The sequence below is a fragment of the Sphaeramia orbicularis genome, chromosome 10 (genome assembly GCF_902148855.1).
Source record: "Sphaeramia orbicularis chromosome 10, fSphaOr1.1, whole genome shotgun sequence".
NCBI classification, from domain to species: domain Eukaryota; kingdom Metazoa; phylum Chordata; class Actinopteri; order Kurtiformes; family Apogonidae; genus Sphaeramia; species Sphaeramia orbicularis.
Window position 1 is genome coordinate 47,915,642 of NC_043966.1, and position 22,889 is coordinate 47,938,530.

Below are 22,889 nucleotides of genomic sequence, written 5' to 3' on the forward strand. Positions count from 1 at the left end.
GTTGATTTTTCTGGTTCATCTAGATCTGCATGGGTATATTTACATGAAACATGACATCCTTTTTCTCATACAGTTGTACCTACTATAGACTTTAATTTGACACCATCAATCCACGTCAGAGGGGCGGTTAGTTGTTTGTGAAGTGTCCACCTCATGTTAGATGAGAAAGTCTATTGACCAACCCACAGTAGACATGTACAGTGAAATTACAGGTCAACATTTCCCATTGATCCCGTGCAGTATTTCCTGCTACATCATTTGTTTGAAATGTCACTATCTTCTCAGGCTGTATCACACTCAAGATGAATTTGGAGCCATTCTTTTTTCTTTCTTGTTTTTGCTCTCAGGTAGAACCTTGCTGAAAAGAAATGTCAGAGGATGAGATAAAAAAAAAAAAAAAAAAAAAATGTATTCAGTTCTTTGTTCTTGTCAGTGGCTTTTTCCAATAATCTTTTGCCAAACATAGAGCTGATGAATCTGCTGCCGATAGCCCCACAGCTTTTCCAAAACGTCACATCATTAAAGTGCCTGTCCATTACTGACACAAAGGGTGCTCTCAAACTATTCTGGGGGACATCTCTGCATTACTGACTGAAGGTGCTAGACCATCATATTTCAGCATAGACTGTGCTGTCCTCCAAGCAATGATTGCTTGAGAATCTGAGGTCAGGCTCATAATGATTCCTGCCCTATTAATTTTACTGCTCCAGCCTGGACCAGACCCTCTTAAGGGTGGCATGTGTTTAATTAATCATCTTGTCCTGATGTCTGGTCAGTGGTCACCCTATCTATCTCTCACTGTTCCTCTCTGGATGAGTAAAGAGGGCTTTTCATCAAGTCCAGAGAAATGTAGAAAATGGAAGTCTTAATTAATACTCTTCTCTCTCTTCCTCCCCGTCTTTTTCAGACTAATAAAGGTGATGCGTTGGCCAGTCGTGTCCAGAACACGTTGGGCTCCTATGAAGAGATGAAAGACCTGCTAACCAACCATTCCAATCAGAGCCACTTAGTGGGAATCCCCAAAGGCAGCAGCACTACTAACAACCTGCAGACCCCAACCACTTCAACAACAGAGAAACCTGCTCTGGAGTACCAGGTTTTCAATGAAACCATTAGAGGGGAAACAGTTGGAGGAGTAAGTGGAGGAGGAGGAGTGGAGGGAGGTGTAGACAAGAGGATTGGAAACTCGGCATGCTCATCTTCGACTTCCATGCAACCTCCTGCTTCAACCACATCAGCGACGGCCATCTCATCACATCAGAATTCCAAAAAGTCACGGAGTACTGTGGACTGGTCAAGGGGAGGTCATGGACAGAACACTCAAGGAACAAGCCTTGTACTGGGGTTAGGACAAGGTCAGGGTCAGGCTGCGGGGACCACCAACAGCAGAGGGAAAATGTCTGTATTAGAAGAACAGCAAATGCAAAGGCATGAAGAGCTGTTTAGCTCACTGAAAGACGAACTGGGTCTGAAGGGAGACTCGAGCCCCTCTTCCTCCTCTTCCTCCTCTTCTTCTTCCTCCTCTGGAAGACGACATTCTTTGCACCCCTCCAAAACTCTTCCCCTCCTAGGTAAGTCCAACACACCAAGATAGAATTTAATATTTTTTGTTCTAGGATTCTTACAATTATGGGCAGGACCCAAAATGGGTCTTGCAGTTGTTTTTATTGGGTTGCGAATTGTCATGCTCTTTGCATATAACAAATATATGATATGTGAATTAACAGCCTTCAGTCATACAGTTGACTCACGTGTACCTTTATCTGTTTCTTAAAGGTAAGGATGTACATTCATTGTCAAATTGTAAGAGGCAGTTTAATCCCTTTTATTGGATGCTCTAAAAATTTGAGTTTTGTAGAAAATTACTCTTTGGGTGATGAATTATTAAACTTAAACCACTATAGACATGGAAAATGACTAGGATGTATTTGTTAGGAATATGGTAACTGGATAAAATGATGAGGTGAATGAGGTGAACCTAACAATGTCATTGTCATTAACAGTTTTAGTTAACCATAATAAGGGTAAACTTTCATAAAAAACAATGCAGTCAGGGAAATAAACAAAATATTCATGGTTGGTGCTAAGACTGTGTGATATCATGATATACTGTGTGATGAAGATGGACTCATATGAGTCATCACATGCAGGCAAAAATTTTTTATGAAGGAACATAAGGGTCTGATCAAGCAAAAGTGAACATCAACATGAAAAAGTAAATTTGCACACATCATTTATCAACTGATCATTGTGTTTATTGTTTAGCTAAAGATCTCTGTTTTACGGAACTGTTATCCTTTTTAAAATACCACTTACAGAAGAAAAGTTACAACTGATTTCATCGATTGTACTTTTTATACCATAGCAATGCCTCAGGTATAAAAAATATCGAATATCTTGATATTAAAATATTATAGCTGGAATTTGATGCTAAAAAAATTCAAAATTTATTTAATCTGTCACATTTGAAAAAAGACTATCTTTGAACTGTTACTGAGAAATTATTCTTTATTTGTAATTTACCTATATCAGTGTGGACCACCACAAGTTGTAAATAACAGTGTTAGTATTAAATACATTAAATAAAGCATTGTGATTATATCTGGCTTGTGGTTTTAAAATATAAGTCAACATTTTGGGGGATGCATACAATGGTAAAGAGTCATCCATGTGTTTCTATTGCAGCCTGTCCACATGTTAACACATTCTCATGTCAATAAAACAGAGACTTTTCAATATTTTACTCCAAAATTTATTTTCAGCATAGTTGAACATATTAAGAACAAAGGCTTTTTTCCTACTTGATATCAATTTCTGTTGAGAACCGCATGTTTTGAATGTTTGCATAAAGCTTAAAAAATTGATGTCTATTTCAAGTCCACGTGTTACCAAGCAGTAATCTGAGAGTTTTCACCTAAAAATTTTTTCTCCCCAAATTTTGTTATACATAATGTTAAAGTGCTTATAAACACCTACTCAAATCTGTATAATACATGCATATAACTTACTCGACTTACATGACAGAGACTGTTGAACACAAAATGTGTCCATGTGCTACCGCTTGATAAACATAACATAAACATGGGGGAGAGTGAAAATGACACAGTGTCATGTATTCATGGATGTGATTCATTAGCTGCTACTATACTGTACTATACTGTATACTGTAACACTACCACCTCTTGCAAGGTAACAGTACAAAAAATAACATGCAGGCATTTAGCTTCTTCAACTTGGTATTATAACATTCCAAAAAGTTATGTTGCTGAAAATCAAACAATATCGCTTTCTTCAGAGCCTCCAGAACCTTCTCAAAAACAGTAAATTAATCACACAGAACAGTTAGCTTGAGGTGTTGGTCTCCCACTTCTGGATGAGTTAGTCTGTTTTTGGGTTTAAAAATAAATAGCAATTTAAAGTACTACACAAGAATAGAATTGAGCTACAATTACTGTTTTTGCCAAGGACTCTGGTAGCTCTGAAGAGAGCTTCAGGGCTTCAAGTCCCTTTGGAAAGAGATGCCTGAGTGCAGTGAAGATACCCTAATGAGGCTACAGCTAACAGACAATGACCAGCTCTCAGAGTTAATGACTTCCTGTAAAAATGAATCAGTTTTTAATCATAGTCTTTCAACTTTAAGGAGTTGGTGAACATAGGGTTTTCACACAATAAATCGGAGGATGTTTGATATGTGTGTCTTCAAGGAATCAGTTACAGCCATGAGCACTGATGACTAATTTTTGGGGAACACAAACTAAATCACCTTTTGGGCAGGATTTATAAAAATTAACATCTGCATCTGTTGATAACCATATCTTTCAGTTGATTTCGAAACCATCATGGGGCACATAATTTGTTTTGATTGTGATTGGCTCCATCCATCTGGGAGAGTGACTGTTTACCATGTAACCATTAGATTCATACAGCAGAGCAGAGCATTTTTGTTTTGTTTTGACGATGATAGGGGTTTTGCTACTTTTTGAATAAAATACAATTTTTGCTTTTCATTTTTCTTTCACAGATAGCAGCAATTTTAGATCTTCCACCATGGATAGTGGCCATTATAAGTCTTCCACTAACGCAGAAAATGGTGGACATTTCAAATCCTCTCCATTTGAAAATGAAACAGGTTCTTACCTCTCTACATCCTCCTCTCCATTGGCTTCCACATCGGTTTTGACAACACCTACCCCTGGTCTAACGACTCCCACATCTGGACTGACTACACCTACTTTCCCACCTGGTAACCTATCAGGGAAGCCCATTGCAGTGCAGCAGAAGCCTACAGCGTACGTTCGACCAATGGATGGACAGGATCAGGCACCAAGCAACTCACCTCAGCTTAAACCTTCTCTAGTGGTCACAGAGGGCTTCACCAACAGTCAGGCCTTTGGAGGAAACTCTGGGAATGTGAAGAATAAACTACCGAAGCTGAGTCTCAGCCATGCAGGGGAGGTAAGACATAGATTGTCTTCAGTTGTCCAATAGAAGTATTTTTGTTATTATGTTAATGTGATTTGTATGACAATGCCACATATTGTGACAAAGGAATAGATTAATATTATGGTAATACTTGTTTACATTTGTGGCAAGAGTCAGATGATAGACAAATACCATTAAGTATTTCATTCATAACTGCCAAGATATTATCCTAGATGATGAAAAGTGTAGCTTGGTCCTGCAATAAACTTTTAATATCTGTCTTCTTTCTGACACTGTATCCACTTGCAATGCCTCACTGACTTAAAAGTGGGGTAGGAGATGTTTTCCTGAAGCATTTTTTTTTACTATATTGCTTAAAATCCCCTTCACACCCAATTACAACCAATTAATTAACTTCTCTAACACAAAAGTTTAAAAATTTAGTCAGCTGTGGAACGGACAGGACTGAAAAAACACCATCCAATCATTTTAACTGGCCCATTGAAATGATTGAATGGTGATATGTCTATCAAACTCAACTGCCATTTGTCTCTCCCCCCTCTGCGCGTACCCCTCTTCATGCATGAATCGTTAGTTCTTAGAGGCTTGGAGCACTTATACAGGAAACAAAGCCAGAGCTTGGCTAGTTATATTAGTTATATTAGGATGTAAAGTTCACCGGCAAATTGTTTTTGTCATGAACATAAATCACTAGGGAATGTAACGTTAGCCAGCTAGGTATGAATTGGGGCTGTTCTGTAAGAGCAGGGGTGTTGGAAGACACTGAATGAAGTACACATGGATCCACAATTCGGAGTCGGGGTCGGAGCTGGGGCCGAGGCTGGAGTCGGGTGAGCTGATGCTGTGCAATGCTCATGAACCCTTGGGAATAAACATTGCGTGTGCCAGTACTCTGGAGACATGGCTTCATGGGGATGTCTGAAGAAAGGGGTTTGGACTTTTAAATTGTGTATTTTCAACATGTAGCTTGCTTGAACCATTTTTCCAAGCTCTCCTACTCTACCTTTAATACATGACAGACTAGTGTGAACTAATGATACTAGCATGATTTTTTTTGTTTCTTTGTTTTGCCTCTAACGTTATCATTTTAATGCCAAAAATATTAGATGTTAATCCTAATCTAAAATTTAAAACCATATCTAAAATTAAATGAACTAAATTGGCAGCACTTTAGGTAACAGCCCAGTAATAACATGGTAAAAGCGGAGTTTAATATAAAGATCACTATGTAATTCACAAAGTAATAGGGTAAGCAGATAGTAGCTTAGTATTAGCAGTCAGTGTATACATAAATATCACTGGTCTTTAAATGTATGCAACAGACTAATGGGACCAAAAAGGACAAATTAGCTGCATGTATAGAGCTCTTTCCTACCTCACTGGCATTAAGAGTGATGTATTTCATTCACCCATTCAAACACACAAGTACACACACACTCACATCAGTGGAGCAGCCTCCAGGAATGAGTTGCGGTTTCATGTCTTGCTCAAGGACTCTTTGATAGTGGACAGGAGCCAGAGATCAAACCTTCAACCTTGCATTTTATCAACAACTCCCCAGCCACAAAGGATAATAACAGAAACATATCTAAAGACCGTAACACAGAGCTGTCTTTTACTCAAAAATTTACTATAAAGTTAAATAGAAATGGGAAGTTATTAGTGCGATTACTGAGCTGTCCTGTGCTCTTTATTTAACCAGATTAAATATTAGCACTACATGTTTATGTTTGTACTACTACAAAAGTCTGTTGTGTTGTCTGTATGTTAAAGCATATTAGCATGTGTTAAATTGTGATGATAATTTGACCTAATATTGTAATGATCTGAGTACGGTGACTGAACCCAAGTGCAAGACCCAGAAGCAGACGTAAAAGTTTAACGCGTTTAATAAACACTGGTTCAACTGACAAGTCAAGGATTGTGAAAAAAATACAGATTCTTGAGGTTACACAGTTCTGGGTTCTTCTCAGGGTTTGTGAAGCGGACCGGAGACGGACCCTCACAGCCCGGACCGAAAACACACGACAGGTGTCCGACTAGGGGAGAGCAGAGGGATGTCAGGAAACAGACCAGGTCATACACTAAGAGGCAAACGGATAGGCAACAGTACATAGGGATAAGACAAGCTCACGTACCGGTAAAACAGGCAAAAGGTCAAACACACATTGAAGCAACAGCAGCAGAGGCACAGACAGGGAACGGACAAAAAGGCAGAGGTCCAGAAAAACAATCCAGGTCAAAATCAGGCAGACAAACAAACAGGATCAAAAACGCTGGTAAGTAACACACGAGATGATACGAACTGGCACAGGACAGGGGAAAACACAGGGCTTAAATACACAAAAGGGAGAGAAGACAATGAGACACAGGTGGAGCAAATCAGGGCAGGGACAGGTAATCACACGCAGGTGGACCGATTAGGGAAAGGAAGCAGACACCAGACATGACACAAGAGAACTTAACAAAAAACAGGAAGTGACAAACAAAACACACAAGACAGACAAAACCAGACTAATGTCTGGTGGCAGATGTGACAAATATAGCTATTTTTTCCTCCAGTTACATAACAACAATTGACAGAATTCTTCATTTGATCACATTCCAGTCATTGACGTTTGCCTGGCCAAAAAAAGTCCCATACTGTAATATTTAGTCAAACTGCCTTTGGCTTTAATTGCAGCATACATTCACTGCTGTATCATTTCAATAATGCAATGTCACAATACTTCTTCCCATCAATTTTTGGACACGTAACATTGCTAAACCTAGACCTGACCAACTGAAACAACTCCAGATCAAAACACTGCTCCCACAGGCTTGTATTGTAGGCATTAGGCATGATGGGTGATCACATCATCCACCTCTCTCCTCACCCTGATGCACCCATTGTTCTAGGATGTATCGAACCACAGGACCTTTTTGCATTGGAACACAGTCCAATCTTTATTCGCTCAAACTGATGGTTGTTAAATGACAAGATACTTACTGCATCAGTTAAAGACCTTGTCGTATATGAAACATATTAATCACTGAAGTAATTATCTGTAATGGGACTAGTACAAAGGCTGAACCCAAATACAAGACCAGAATGCAGATGACCAATTGAGAGTGTTTATTAAACACAATCACAGTAGGAAAAACACAGCACAGAAAGGTTAACACGTCTGAGAAGGCGTGTGATTCAGGACTCTTCGTCCGGGCTGTGAGCGGGGAATATGGATAGTCAACACGGTCGAGCCGGAGGATTCCCGACAACACCCTGACTAGGGCAAAACAGAGGATAGTCAAAAAACAAGCCAGGTCATACACAGGAGGGCAATTCAGGAGGCAACGGGACATGAGGGATAGGCTACTCACGGTCAAAGTCCAGGCGAAGGTCGAAACACAAGGTAACACGTTGGAGGCTGAGGTAAACAGGGAACAGGCAGAATCAGAAGTCGGATGAACGAACCAGGTCAGAACCAGACGAGCAGGCAGACGAGGGACAGGCAGAATCGGTGGTCGGAAGGCAAAACTAGTCAAAACGGGCAGACAGACTGACAGGTATCCAAAAACGCTGGTAAGTGAGCACACAAAGGTAGAACACGAACTGGCAAAGAAACAGGGGAAGACACAGGGTTTAAATACACAAAAGGGCGGGAAGACAATTGGACACAGGTGGAGACAATCAGGGAGGAGTCAGGTAATCAGCACAGGTGGAAACAATCAAGGAAGGGAAGTAAAGACACCAGACATGACACATGAGGGAAACTTAACAAAATAAAACAGGAAATGACAGACAGAACAGAAAAGACAGACAAATCCAGACACAGTCTGGGAGCAGACATGACATTATCCAGTGGATGGATATGACCTATTTACTGAGTTACATCGAGTTGGAGAACATGACAGTTTTTTTGGCCAGGTTGTGACTAAAGTTATTATGGAAGTGTCTAGTATTACAGTAGTACTGTCTCTATTTACTGTACAGGTTGTAGGCCAGATAGAGGAACATACTATATTCAAAGCAATTAGTTCATGTTAATTTCATGCTGCATATGGTGTAAATATTGGCTGAAGTGCTCAGATCTTGGCTGAAATGCTGAAACCCTTAATACACAGGTGTAACTTCATGTAGGTTAATTATGCACCACATCCAGCAGGAAAGTCACATTAAAAATCAGTATCAGTTGAGTTGGTGAGCAGTGACATATGCTCTGTGCTCTTTGGATTTGAGCACATGTTTGCATCTGTCAATAATAGAGCCACTGTCTCTGTTTCCATCAAGCCCACACCATTATTTGTATAAATAATATTATGGTGAATATTCCTGCATTTGGGTAATTGTTATGTCAAATGAATCTGATAATGCCAAACTCCTGCGAGCTCTCTGTGTGACTCACTCGCTTAACTGTTTGACCTGACTCTGTCTGTCCATCTCTCACTCATGTCGCTTTTCAAAACACCTAAAAAAAAAAACACCAGAAATCCACCAGTCTTGATGATGCATGAGTGTATGTGTGTGTAGTGTGTGAGACTAGTTGACAGGTGAGTAGTCATCCATATCGAGCGAGCCAGCTGTTCCTGTGCTTTGACAGAGCTGGTGTGTGTGACAGTGTGCACGCATGTGTACTGCACTCCAAATGAGCCCAAGATGGAGCTTTGAGCATATGGCAGCGAGAGGGTGAAGGCATGGGAGAAAGGGGAGAGGCAGAAAATTAAAATATACTTTTAAGACTTCTTTTTATAGGATCCTGAGAAAATAGAGCCAGAATTACATTCATGGGCATGAGTGGTTTACTAAAAAGAACAGGGTTTTTCTCACAATTCTTCCTTTCACTTTGTTTCACCCACATATCCGTGGATGCTGTGTTATCGCCTGCTTAGTGTTGTAATTTCCACTCCTCTCATATTTATTCCAGAGTTTATTGGAATGGAAAATGTAACCTCAATATGGGCAGAGGGGGAGGAAGAGAGGAATGGATATGAGAGAAAAGAGGAGAGTGATGATGAGAAATTGAGGACAAGGCAGCACGTCGAGGGATAGAGAAAGACAATGACTGACTGATTGCTGCACCTTATCGCTGTATTTGTTCTGGTTAGATGAGTTATTGGATGTGTTCTGCAGCTTAAACAGCAAATGGCAGTAAATCAGAGGATTTAACTAGACACCAAATGAAAGACTCCAGGAATCTGGTGGTTCATTCTGCATACAAGGCAGCCACACTTTAGCCTTTGATTTACCCAGTATACAGTATGAACTATAGGTCTAGCAACATACAGTAGTTAAAATTGTATTACTCATTTGTCATGATACTAAAAAACGCTAAAACAAAAATTAATAAACAAATAAAATAAATGTTAAAACAGCCATTACAGGCTGTGTCTCAAATAATGGCCAAGGGTCACACAAACAAATACAGGCTGGGTAAAATACAAGACTGGATAAGCATCTGAGGTCGTATTATGTCGTGCCCCTTAAACACAATGAACTCTGCCACTTTTTCAGTTTAATTAACTCAAGAATATATGTTATTTTCTTCTAGATCACTCATTTGAAATATCATTATCCAAGTTCAGCCAGAAGAAAGAAAGAAATTTACAAGCATTATAGGAAGGCCGTGCTTACACCAGAGACCACTGAGATAAATTGGTACTGATACGATTTTTTTTGCAAATTATCAGTTACAGTAGAAGATGTAGTCTATAGTAACCAGCAGCTGATATTAGGACTCTATGGTGGAAATAGTTGAATTTTAGGCAAAAAATACCTTTGAAGTTAAAATTTCCTCATACCTAGATTCATGTCAATGTTTATTGCCTAATAATGATTCTCGGTGACACAGGTTTATTTATTAAGGTATTCATTACTTTCTCATTTCTTTTCATTACAATTCTAGTTAAATTAATTAAATCTAACTTGAGTGCAGTCATTACTCATGTTTCCAGCATCAGTGTTGATAGGTCTGATGTAAGACCATTCAGCTCATGGCTTCTTCTTGATCTTAACTACATAAGAAAATACAAACACATTCACTGAAATATTGGTATGACATGTTAAGCTGGACCTGAATATTTGTGTGGTTGAATTCTTGGCAGATAGGCATTCAGTTTTCGGTTTTAATATTCAAATTTTAAATTTTTAAAAAATGATAACACCAAAAGCAGTAAGGTAATCATGCAGGAGTTAACACTACTAGATGGCCTTTCTAATGTTCTCATCTCATGATCTCATGCTTTTAAATAAAACAAGTGTTGCATTCTGTTACACATAACTTATCTTTGTTATGTTAGAAGGGTGGTCTTCAGCATAGCAGCTCCTTTCACATGTATTGTGAAAGGAGCGTTACGATTACTCTGACTAGGTAGCTGCTCACCTTAAGTCTGTTTATAGTGAATCTTTAGAGTCTGCCAGCACAAAAAAGGGGTCGGTTAATTCACTTTAACTTGCAGAAATTTGTGTTAATTATTTCAGTATTGTAATGCTGTTCTAAAGTCATGATGTTGGGATGTAAACCATATTCCGATCATCTTCAGTAACAGATTCCTATAAATGACAGTGCAGTGAGTCTGGCCTCCAGTAGACATGTTGGAGATGTCACTGTGAACAACTTGTGAATGCTACTTAGTATTGTAACTACTGTTACATTGTTATATGCTCTGTTTTATAGTATTTGCCCTTTACTCTGTGTTATTTAAATAGATATTGGATTGTTGACGTCACACGACAAGTGAATTTACAGCAGCTGTTGATTACTGGTGAAGCCCCAGAGCCCCAAAAATAGAATCTGGGCCAACCCTAATGACATGTCCCTTCCAAAATATTGTTTGAGCAAGTCTTTACTGTCCATATGCAAAGCTATGACCTTGGAATGTTTCATGTAACAGCTTTTAAAATAGCTCAGGTACCATGAATGTGTATATGTATGGGATTATAGGTATGTTACTATGCACTGCTGCTGTGGGAGCTATCTGTTAACACCATGGAGTTACTGATCACAGACTTTTAGTCCCGTGTGTGAGTCTGTGTGTGTGTGTGTGTGTGTGTGTGTGTGTGTGTGTGTGTGTGTGTGTGTGTTACATTAGACTTAAATTTACCTGTAGACTCACATGCCATATACGTTCATCTGAGGGACTTTAATTTCATGGAGACTAAACTTAACTGTAACTATAACATGCCTAATAACCAACAACTCTTCCCATAATGTGTATTTATTACAAAGTTTAGTGCTTAAAATGTCATTCTTTGACATTCAGTCTTGATGTCTTGATGTGGATATAAGGCTTTTGTTTTGTTTTATTTATTTTTTTCTGTTTTTGTTTTGCTACAACTTGTGATCCACATGAGCAGACTGAATTATTTAGGTATTCATTTTAAAAGGAAGATAAATACTTTGTTTCAGATTAATGCGCAAATGCATATTTATTCTAATTTGCATGCACAAAAAGACTGACTCTTTTTGACCATTTACAGATGCTTTTTAGATGTTCACATATTTCTTATAGAGAGGATATTTTCTTACATTATGATTTTTACTTATTTGCACAGAAAACTCTTGACTCTTGAAATGTAAAAACATGTCATTTGTGCCAAAGATCTCATTCATAAATGACACATTTTCACATATGAGAAGCTTCCACTTGCTGGTGTTGCTGCAACCATTTGATCGCTTACAGTTGCCAGTCTGTTGTCGTCCTGGTAAACAACACTCGAGTGGATATACAAGGATATATATGGCCCTGTGCACGAGGCTGCAGAAAGGTAAACATGGAGGTGACAGGTGATGTTTCCAACAGTACTGTGGCAAGTTTCATTTAGATGTAGTTCAAAGTATGGAGCTGATGTAATTTCACACTAATTTGAAGGCCTGCTGTCGCGTTTCCGTCAGACGTGTGAAGAGGTAAGACGGAGCCTCACCACTAATGTAGCGGTAAATAAGAAGCAGGTTAGACTAAGACCTCCAGTTAGTAATCACTGTGAAGCCAACACCAACCAAATCAATTCTACTCTTAGAGAAAACTTTCATTTGTGCCCTTTTGAATGAAGAGATCCTGGCATTATACTGTATAACTTTCTTTGATTAAAAAGGGCATTTGGGGATACAGATTCATGAAAATTTATGCCAGCCTAAGAAACTGCTTATACTCAATTTAGATGGTCTCCCTTCAGTTCCCAGCTTCTTGGTCTCTGACAGGTGGCCTGTTGCACTGCCTTTATGTTACCTTCTCTCTCAAGTTAGAGAGCACACTAATATGTTGCCACTCTTAAATTTAACTCCTCAGTGGCTTAAAGTTCATCTGCATTATTCTGGCATTAAGCGCAAACAACAAAAAAAAAATATTGTGTGTCAATTGAAGTTAATTGAAGACCTTGGGGTTTGTTACCAGGGTGTCTTACAGGCAGTGGCGTGCACAGACATTTAGAGGGGCGGGTCCTCAGCCAACGAAAAAGGGCACCCCTCTCCCGAGTCCGACAATCCTGATCTGCAGCGTTTTCATAAATATTGGTCCGCAATAACTTGCCATCACTGTTTATTCAGTATTACACATATGTTAGCATTCTACAAAACAATGTACTGCTACTGCAATGGCCTTACACTCTTCACACCAAATAACTAGAAAAAAACAAACAACAAAACATTCTACTTGTAAGTACAAAGAGCATAGGCCTTAAGAGTCCAGGAGCAAAAAAATGACTAGAGGAGGATTATGAACCACCCAACCGTGTGTAGCAAGAATAGGATACCAATTTATTGATTAATTGAGTGTTGATTTATTGATTAATTTAATTATAGATTTATAACTAAGCTTAAACTTAAATCAACCCAAAACAATAATTTGGAAATCTTGCAAAGGTTGATAGTTCGTTGACTGCACAGATGAACCCGAGTGTGAATACAGTACACAAGCACAACTGAGGCAATGGATTTATACACATATAAATAATTTATTAACTAAACTAAGACACACAAATAACATAGAGACAAGAGACAAATACGATAAAAGGAGCAGGAGATTATGGACAGGAGAATACGTAGATTAAGTTGGCAGATAGCTATATTCAAGATATTATAATGTTAGTGAGGTTACGCTGAGGTAAACCTACTCAAATTGGAATAACACCAACTCAGATAAATCAGGAGCAAGTTTTCTTACAAGTTAGAGGCCTTCTGAAGGATGCAGGCTGGAAAGGCCTTGACGGAGAACGGATGCAGTCTTCTGACGGAGTTCGAAGCAGGAACAGGCTGTGAAGCGATGTGCTTGCGCTGGAGGCCTGAAGGTCTGGAGGTCTGAAGTTCTGCTGGCTGGAGGAGGTGCACAGCTGGCTCTGGCGGCTGGTTCTGGAAAGCTCGCCAGGAGAAGTGGAGAACAGTGAAGATGGTAAAGCTCTTGGAGAGCTCAGAAGGTGGAACAGCTCTTTGCTGAAGTTGAGAGCAGCGAGGGTGGAAAAAGCTCAGCTCAGCTCTGCTCTGTGAGAGCCCAGAAGATGGACAAGACTCAGCTCTTCTCTGATGAAAAGTTGGTTCATTTACTTTTATAGTTCTGCCCAAAAACCAACTCGGCACGCCTCCCTCGTGCATATTGATGAGTCATCGTGCCTAGGGGCGTTGCCCTCCTGTCTGTTTAGGCGGGGAAACCAACGTCCTTTGTATGTCATTTGCATATCTCAAAGTATCACGTTTCTCTTCCCTCTTAGGAAGACAGAGGGGGAGAGGACGTTGTGCAGACTTGTAAGAAAACTTTGCATCCTTAAATAAGATCTTTAAATAAGATCACTCAAACTTTATACATCACCTGTACCCTCACTTCAGCATCAGTTAAGATAATAGCCTGATTATCAAACATGCTATAAGCAGTAATACTCTTACTTTCGCATAATTCACCGTGACATGATCAGGACACACATATGTGAAACCACAGGTCAGGCAAATGGCTTAAGTATTACGTGCATAAAAGAGTTAACGTGCTGAGTTAATCAACATTAACACATAATGCAATACATTATTAACATGGCACATATAGTGATTTTGTCATTCAGTCCTTTGTTCGTTTCTGGGTTCATCTTCACCTCTGGATGAGCAACATAATAAAACACAGATGTTGAGAGGACAAAGTCGGCTAAGTGTAAACACCAGTTCCGGGGTGCTCTCAATTACCACTACAAGGGAAATGGCTCTTGATGAGAACAGAACGAAATGAGCCTAAGTTTCATTGTCTAAAGTCCATTAGGCCAATTCCTTAAGATCATCTGTCTTCGTAAATGTCATTTGCAGAGGATGTCCGTGCTTTGACCTGATAACCAACCAATCAGCATGGTTGTTCAGGAATTTGGTTTGACCCGGAGAGGAAGATAATATAATTTATAATTCTGTTTTCGACTCTGTTCACTCACTCCACCGTCATGAGGCTACATGTGTAAAAATCTGCAAAGCCAAAACTGAGTCACATAACCATGACAATCACTAATTTACTGAACAACCTCTATCAACCTGAACAAATCAATATCATAGAACCAATCTAGGACTGCACATTTGACACAGCTGTGCATAAGGACTGACATTTGGCTTGATCCAGGACAGAAGAGAGCTGGTACTCTGGGCTGCCTGCTGCAAGTCTCTTTCCCACTGTTTCTTACGCTTTCCTTTCATGGAATTTTGCTGCAATTGATGAATAAGAAACATCAAATTGCGCACTACAATGAACATTGTAGACCAGGGGTGTAAAACTCATTTTAGTTCAGGGGCTACATATGCTTAATATGACCTAAAGTGGGCTGGACCTGTAAAATAATATAAATAATAGGATAAGAACTTTTGAGTGAAAAAAGTAAATTCTGTAATGAAAATGTTTACATCTATGAATTGTACTTGAACATAACATGAACAAATATCAACAACCTGAAAATTTGTTAGTAAAATAAGTGCAATGTTAACAATATTACACCTCAGTTTATCATTTATACAAGTGAATCACAACTTAGAGATTGCAGTGGATCTACAAATACACAAAACATTAATTAACAGGGTGTTAGGACAGATTGTACGAGTACTGGACCCAGATGCAAGACCCTCAGACAGGAGTACAATTAAAATGGATTTATTAGAAATAATCAGAGTAACAGGTTCACACAGAATGGTAATGAATGTATCTTCAGCTGGACTGAGATGGGGATTCGTCTCGGCTTCGGATCTTAAGTGAACCTCGTTACGGCCCAGGTCGGGAGCACACGAGGGGAACCCGACTAGGAGAGAGCAAAGGAGAATCAGTGGACAGACCAGGTCATACACGGGCAGACTATCAGACAGGCAAACGTACATAGGGTCAGGCAGGCTCACGTACCAGTAGTCCAGGCAGGGATCAAACCAGGAAAAGGCACCAAGGCAGAGGAACAGACAGGGGTCAGGCGTATTCTCAGGTGTGATGACAAACCAGGTCGAAGACAGACGAGCAGGCAGACGAGGAACAGGCAGAGTCGGAGGTCGAGGGGCAAAACAGGTCACAACAGGCAGGCAGGATCAAAAAACGCTGGTAAGTAATCACACCAAGGGTTTGAAAACGAACTGGCAATGAACAGGGGGAAACACAGGGTTTAAATACACAAGAGGGCGGGAAGACAATTGGACACAGGTGGAGACAATCAGGGAGGAGGCAGGTAATCAGGGCAAAGGTGAACACAAAGAGGAAGTAAAGACACCAGACAAGACACATGAGGGAAACTAACAAAATAAACAGGAAACACACAAAACAAGAAAAAGTCCAGGGACTGATATGACACAGGGAGAATATTATTAAAATGCCATATACTTCTCTTAAGACATTTCAGATATTCACATTTTTTGGAAAACACTTGTCTTTAAATGCAAACATTTTTGTGTAATTTTACTTTTTTTACGCTAAAACAAGAGACAAATTTACAGTTTTCATTATTTATAGGTTATCATGATAGTATTTTACTGGTCTGATCCACGTTAGACTGAAATGACCTAAAATGCTTTTAACATCCTGACTGTTAATATCTTCAGTGTAATCTTTGCATTTCACAAATTCATCCCAGGGGCTGGACTGGACCTTTTGGTGGCCTGGATTTGGCCCCCGGGCCACATGTTGGACACCTGTGTTGCAGACATACAGATTTTTTTTCATGCTTGTGTAACTTATTATAATGACAAACAACAACTTTGATAATCTAATAATCTGAAACTTCACATCCCAGTAATTTCCAAAAAAGGGGATTTGATTTAACTTTAATATTGTGAGTAATACTCCAGTCAATGCAAATGTAACATTAAGCCTAGCGTCTGGGTGCTCACCTCTGATCTGCTCCTCTGGTCGACTCCCCAGAAACTACAAACTACACTGCCTCTGTTCAGCCTGACACCACAACAACACACACTTTTAGACACAGTTTGGATCAATAGGCTATATATATTTGTGACTCTGGAAATATTCCGGGTACTCACAACTTTTCACGCAAATAAGTAGCAGAGGATTTTCGTCGATTTGCTGGTTCGCCCCTCCATCTCTCCTCACATTATCAAATGCACTGAATTAGCATCACCAGACCGTGGGCCATGACCTCTCTGTGACCTCTCCGCTTGCGACAGCTAATCACCCGACACACGCTAGTATTGGGCTACTGGCTACACTAACCAGCCAAACTTGTGGGGAATGGGACAAAGATTTGCTTAATCAGTTGTAAGTCAAAGGCACCGCTATTGTTACCAGTTGTCTCTTGCAAAAGTCGAGGCCATGCGATGTGTGATCAGCGACAGCGGAGCTACTGAGTAGCATGAGTGGAACACAAGCAGAACAGGAGAGAGAGGCAGTGACAGGAGGAGGACTGGGGGAAGGACAGGAGGGACTGGGAATTATTTGGATTTAACTGAATATTAAATGATTGTGATTATAATGTCATGTCGATACGGGACTCTATTGTCTTCTTGAATGAGGAAAAAAATAAGTAATTAAAAAAAAAAAAAAAAAAGAAACGATCGCCAGAAGGACACCGAGGCCAGAGGGGCAGGTCTTGAGGGACACCTCAGGTCTACCTGTGCACGTCCCTGCTTACAGGGCTTGGAGGACGCACTGGAGGCTAATGACAAATAACAAAGCAATGTGATTAGGTGGAAACTACACAACCTCTCTCTATTGCAGAATACTGAGTTGCAAAATGATCATTTTATTATGGGGCAGATGAAATTGGCATCATATAATAAACACAATGTTATGAAAAAACACATAAAGCCTACTTTGGCTTTCTTCACTCTAATAAAACACTCCTTTAAATTAGTGGATATTCCTTTTTTAATCATCCTATTAATTATCAACACTATAACATTACTGTATAATGCCAAATTTAGTCAACTCACCAGCTTTGCTGCAGCCAAACATAGATAACATTTACATAGTGTACAGTGTTGATGTATTGTCTATTGTGTTTCGTCATATGTGGTCTTTACAATTATTGGACAATGTAATTTTTATAATTGTAATTTTTGCCTATATTGGAGCTTTTTCAGCTGGTGCAATCCTTAAAAAGTTCATGATGGATGAACTCTGTAACATAAACGCCTCTCTACATTTTACTTTACTTGCTGGTCTTGCTCAGTCCTGGGCTCTAGAAGTTGAGGCATAATAGTATGAACACACTGATGAACATGTTAGTTCACAGTCACTTAACCAAGGTCATTCATTCATCTTCTGAACCACTTTGTCCTTGAGGGGGTCATGGGGGTGCTGGAGCCTATCCCAGCCACCATTGGATGAAGGCAGGGGACAGCCTGGATGTGTTGCCAGTTCATTGTGGACACCATGCATTAACCAATTAATGCATGTCGTTGGATGGTGGGAGGAAGCCGGAGTACCCGGAGAGAACCCACGCAAACATGGGGACATGCAAACTACACACATTCCATCCCTGTCGGCTGGTGCTGGAATTGAACCCAGAATCTTCTTGCTGTGAGGCGACAGTGCTTAGGTGCTGCCCGTCTTAACCAAGTCAAGTTAAGTCTCAAACATTATTGAACTGAGAAGATTTTGGTGGTCAATGTCAAACTCAAAATTTCAAATAAATAGAACTAACTACACTTGCTTAGAAATGGAGTCGCCTCATGCCATACACAAGCCCCTGCAAGTTGTATACACTGAAACTGAAACTGTACCATTTGTCACTTTTGAATCAGCTGATATTATTTTCCAGTTAATCATGTTCGATAGTGTCAGCATTGTGGTTTCATTACCAGTGTGGAGATCAAACCTGGGCCCTGCAACAGCTGTCCTTGCTGATCAGGAATAGGATTTAACACCACAGTTTTCACACTAAACATATGGTTAGAAACCTGGAGAATCTCATCATACTCTTACTTAATGAGGCAGTGTAATTTTAACACCATGTCAGGTGCTTTAATTATTTGGGAAAGATCCTAAAATTGAACTTTTCCGGACTGGTTGTAATGTAGTTACATTTGGTGTGGTTGTCTGACTTAACTGTGCTTCAACCCACGTACAGAGGTATTTTGCATTCAGATTTTAAAGAGTTTCTAATACATTTTAGATGTCATTCACTTTTTTAAATGTAAAAAACAATTAGCCTGAGATTTGAGATGTGGCTAATTGTAAATGAAGCATCTGTGTCCATTTGTCTCCCCATACTGTCTGTATAGACAAGGGGTAGTATCAGATGGAGGCAGAGGACAGAGGATTCAAAGTAAATTTATTTTACTGTGCCGGTAAAGCCTCTTTTATTGGACTGGGAGGAAGGATGCTGCAAATGAAGGCCTCCGGTGATTGACTTCAAGTTAGTCCCGATGTCTGCATATGAGCAAACTATCTAAATTAAAAGAAGGCCTGTTCATGCAAAACAGTTGAATGTTTGCTTGCTTTTCTAGTGAGCTTCAGAATGATTGACTTTATTTAGTGGAAGCCAAAAAATTCTTAAGAAAGCTTTGGCTGTTTGTACATTCATTAGCGTGCACATGGAGTCAGGCAGACACTGAGGAATGGGGATAAAATGTGGAGCACAGAGTGTATATAAAATTACAATGTATAGAAGTACCTTCTCTGAGGAAATAAAGAGGAGGTGAGAGAGTGGCAGCAAGGGGATATAATTTTTTCACTTTCAGCAGAACTAGAAGAGAGTTATAAGGAGTCTGCCAATGCAGCAAACAGCTGGCTTAATTTGCATAATACCCATCAGGCCTCTCTTTCCCAGAGGCTGCCTGTCAACTCGTGACACAAGACACGACATTGCACAACATCATCAGTATATAGGTATCATTTCAGTGTATCTTCCAGGATTTTGGAGTAGTATCACTAAACTATTTGTCACTGTTGCACTGACTGAATGAAAGCTTTTTAATGGTTTAATTTATTTGATTTTCATAAAGCCAGCTAATTGCCTCTGCAGAGAGGAAAGTAGATTAAATGATTTAGCTTTTATGCAGATAATAAAATGGTCATAAAATAATTTTCTAGAAACAAAGAACACAGCTGAACGAATCAGAGTACCATTGAGTGGCTGTAAGACAGAGAAGAGGGTGCTCTGGGAGAAATATACTTAAGCCAAATAAGATAACGGAGGCCTCCCATCACAGAGACGTCATTGCAGAAATAGCCAGATGTCAGTAGAAAGATCACAGAGCAGAGAGACCAGTGCAAAGGAATGGTCTCTGTGGGTTTAAAGTTCAATATTTTAACAGCTTAGATCATCTCTAGGTTTGTCACAAAATAATAAAGCCTTGGAGGCTCTTTTGTGGGAAAAGGGAGTCATGTGAAAGGAGTGCCTTTGGATAACAATGCAGTAGTGTTCTATTAGTAACTATCATTAGATACAATTGGCAACACTGTTGTTGCTAGTTGCAAGTTGTTGCACTTTATTCTACATTTTCATTGCACATACACAGACAGCCTTTTCCTGTCCTAGAATGTATACATACGCAGTTAAATGTTTGTTTCACTATCCAGTGAAGAGCTTAGATTGTACACAACTATGTTGACCAAGTGTCCATAAAAGTGCAGCCAAATCAATCAATCGATCAATCAACCAATCAATCAATCAAAATTGATTCATATAGCGCCAAATCATAACAAAAGTTATCTCATGACACTTCACATATAGAGCTGGTCGAAACCATACTCTCAGACATCTCAGTCTTAGTCTTAGTTTCTGGCTGGTCATAACCCTACTACATGTTAGTTTATGAAACTAAGGTTAAAAAAGTAACGTCCAATAGCATAATCTTAAATGCATATGTGTATAACAGACTCACTGCACATCAGAGTTCAGAAGCCAGACCTGCAGCTGATGGACTTATGGTAATTCTTCATCATTATTTCTTCGGCAACAGCAAAACAACACAGTAAACAAACTTTGCAACTTATTGTGCACTATAAACAAATACTTTAGTGCAGACAGGTACTTTAGTATCCATACAATCAGTCTGAAATGAACACCTAATGCCCTAGGCAGTAACATTAATGCTGCAAAGACATGGGTTAGACTAACCCTCTCTGTAAAATATTGGAATTACACTGATACGCTCAATTTAAAAGTTAGCTGAGTATAAACGTTTTGACAATGCTGCTATTTAGTTTTTAATGACAATATCTGTACACTTTCGTTAAAAAGTAGATAATAAGAAAAATGAATATCAATCACAGTGAGAATCCTCACTGATGTGTGTAACCCAAACTCAATCCAATATTGTAATGCCACGCAAACCTTTAGTCATGTCTCTGATCAACAGATTAGGGGTAACTGAAGTGTTTCATTGTGTTATTTATGTCATGAACAGAAGAATCTATGTATACATTGACATGTGATGGTGTAGTGCACATTAATGACATAGTAACATTTGAGTTAAGATGCATGATCATGATTGTACACTGATATGTTCGATCAAATTGTTAAAATGATTTGTGGAGTCCAAAACGTAGGGCTCTGTTTATTTGTATTTTTGTTCCATCATTTGTAGGAATGGAGCACAGAATATAGTTTCTTCTACTTCCTGCTGATTTTTCAGTTGTAGAGTATGTATATGAAGTTTAGGTTATAGTGTACCATTTGCTTTGTCAAATTGGTTCTGGAAATTGCACAGTGGAATGCAAATTATCTACCCGTGGAGAAGGTTCCCACAATGAAACAAGGTCCCATGAGTCAAGATTCAGGTCAGTATTCCCACCAGGATTGACAAACATAGAACACACTCACAGTATGTTTATTTTATGATTGCTGTTTGCCACAGAGTGGCTAGTCTTTTAGTAACGCGGTTTATAGTAGCCAGAATATGATCAGTTGAACTGTTTACCCTGGGGATTAACATTATAGCACAGTTTACTGGATGAGCTCCAATGATCAGCATTGATCTCGTCTGTCACTATAAGTGGCTGATGGCATGCATTATCTCCCATCAGAGGGCTGTCTTCCCTCTCTTTACTAAATCCCCTTTACTCTACCTGAATTAGATATTTCTTCAGGTGACTGGTTAAATAAATCTACAGTTATTTAAAAATTTCTAACCACAGCCCGCCAGTGAATCAGATGTCTCTGGTTCAATCAGGGGAAGGACTGACTGCTTGACAGGCGGAGGCTCCTGGTGATCATTGACCAGGGGTCGTTGTAGTCAATCCCTGCACTTTCATTGCAGCCTTACGGAAGTCTGCTGCACTGATTTGCTGGGTTAGTGTGCCAGCAGCAGCATGTACCTGATGTTAGAGGTTCATCCTCAAGCTTGAACATTCACAGTTAAAGCCCGAGTGTGTGACATTTTCATAAAATAATTTTTGGGAAAGGCTGAAGTGTACTCACTGACAGAGATGGCAAAAGATGTTCCTTGACCATTTTTATTAACATTAGCATTTGTACTTGAAGCAGTGTAATGTTCAAAACCAAACATCCACATTATGTTATTCAACAGTTCCTACTTACAATTTTATTGCCATTCTGTGTTATTCATTTTAGTCTAGAATGACTGATTTTAAAATGGTGTGGAAACCTTTGAACTACCAATAACTACTGAAAAGTTTTGACAAATATTGTTCAATATGTGTAGTGACTGATTTACTGATTCAAAAGCCTCTGATAGGCTGCTATTGTGAAACCCCCCCCCCCAAAAAAAATAGTAAAAGGTTAAGGTTTACACACTTTATTATCATCATAGGGTGATAATACGTTGGTGAGTGATAAGTTTGGTTTCTGCATTTTACCCATCCTACATAAACAGCACTTACCACTGGCATTAGCAATTAGCATTAGCACTTTGGACAATTAGCCTCCCATGACCGTCGACACCTCAGCTCCACTCACACCCCTCCGTCAAGATACTAGCTCGCACCCTTTTGTGTCCGTCCTCTTTACATCCCTACAGAACACCAGCGACCCTTTGCTGAGACCACCATCACCTTTAAATGAGACTTTTATTTTGAAAACCCTACTGTGTGTGTGTGTGTGTGTGTGTGTGTGAGTG

At 39.5% G+C, this 22,889-nt stretch overlaps 1 protein-coding gene across 1 annotated transcript in view; it reads left to right on the forward strand.

Annotated features, from left to right (window-relative positions):
* Positions 1-22,889, forward strand: part of aff2 (AF4/FMR2 family, member 2) — a 437,847-nt gene that overhangs the window by 120,715 nt on the left and 294,243 nt on the right. Inside the window, exons 3-4 of the mRNA XM_030145497.1 lie at positions 908-1,571; positions 4,022-4,455. Coding sequence (XP_030001357.1) covers positions 908-1,571; positions 4,022-4,455 — 1,098 coding nt within the window. The remainder of the gene's footprint in view (positions 1-907; positions 1,572-4,021; positions 4,456-22,889) is intronic.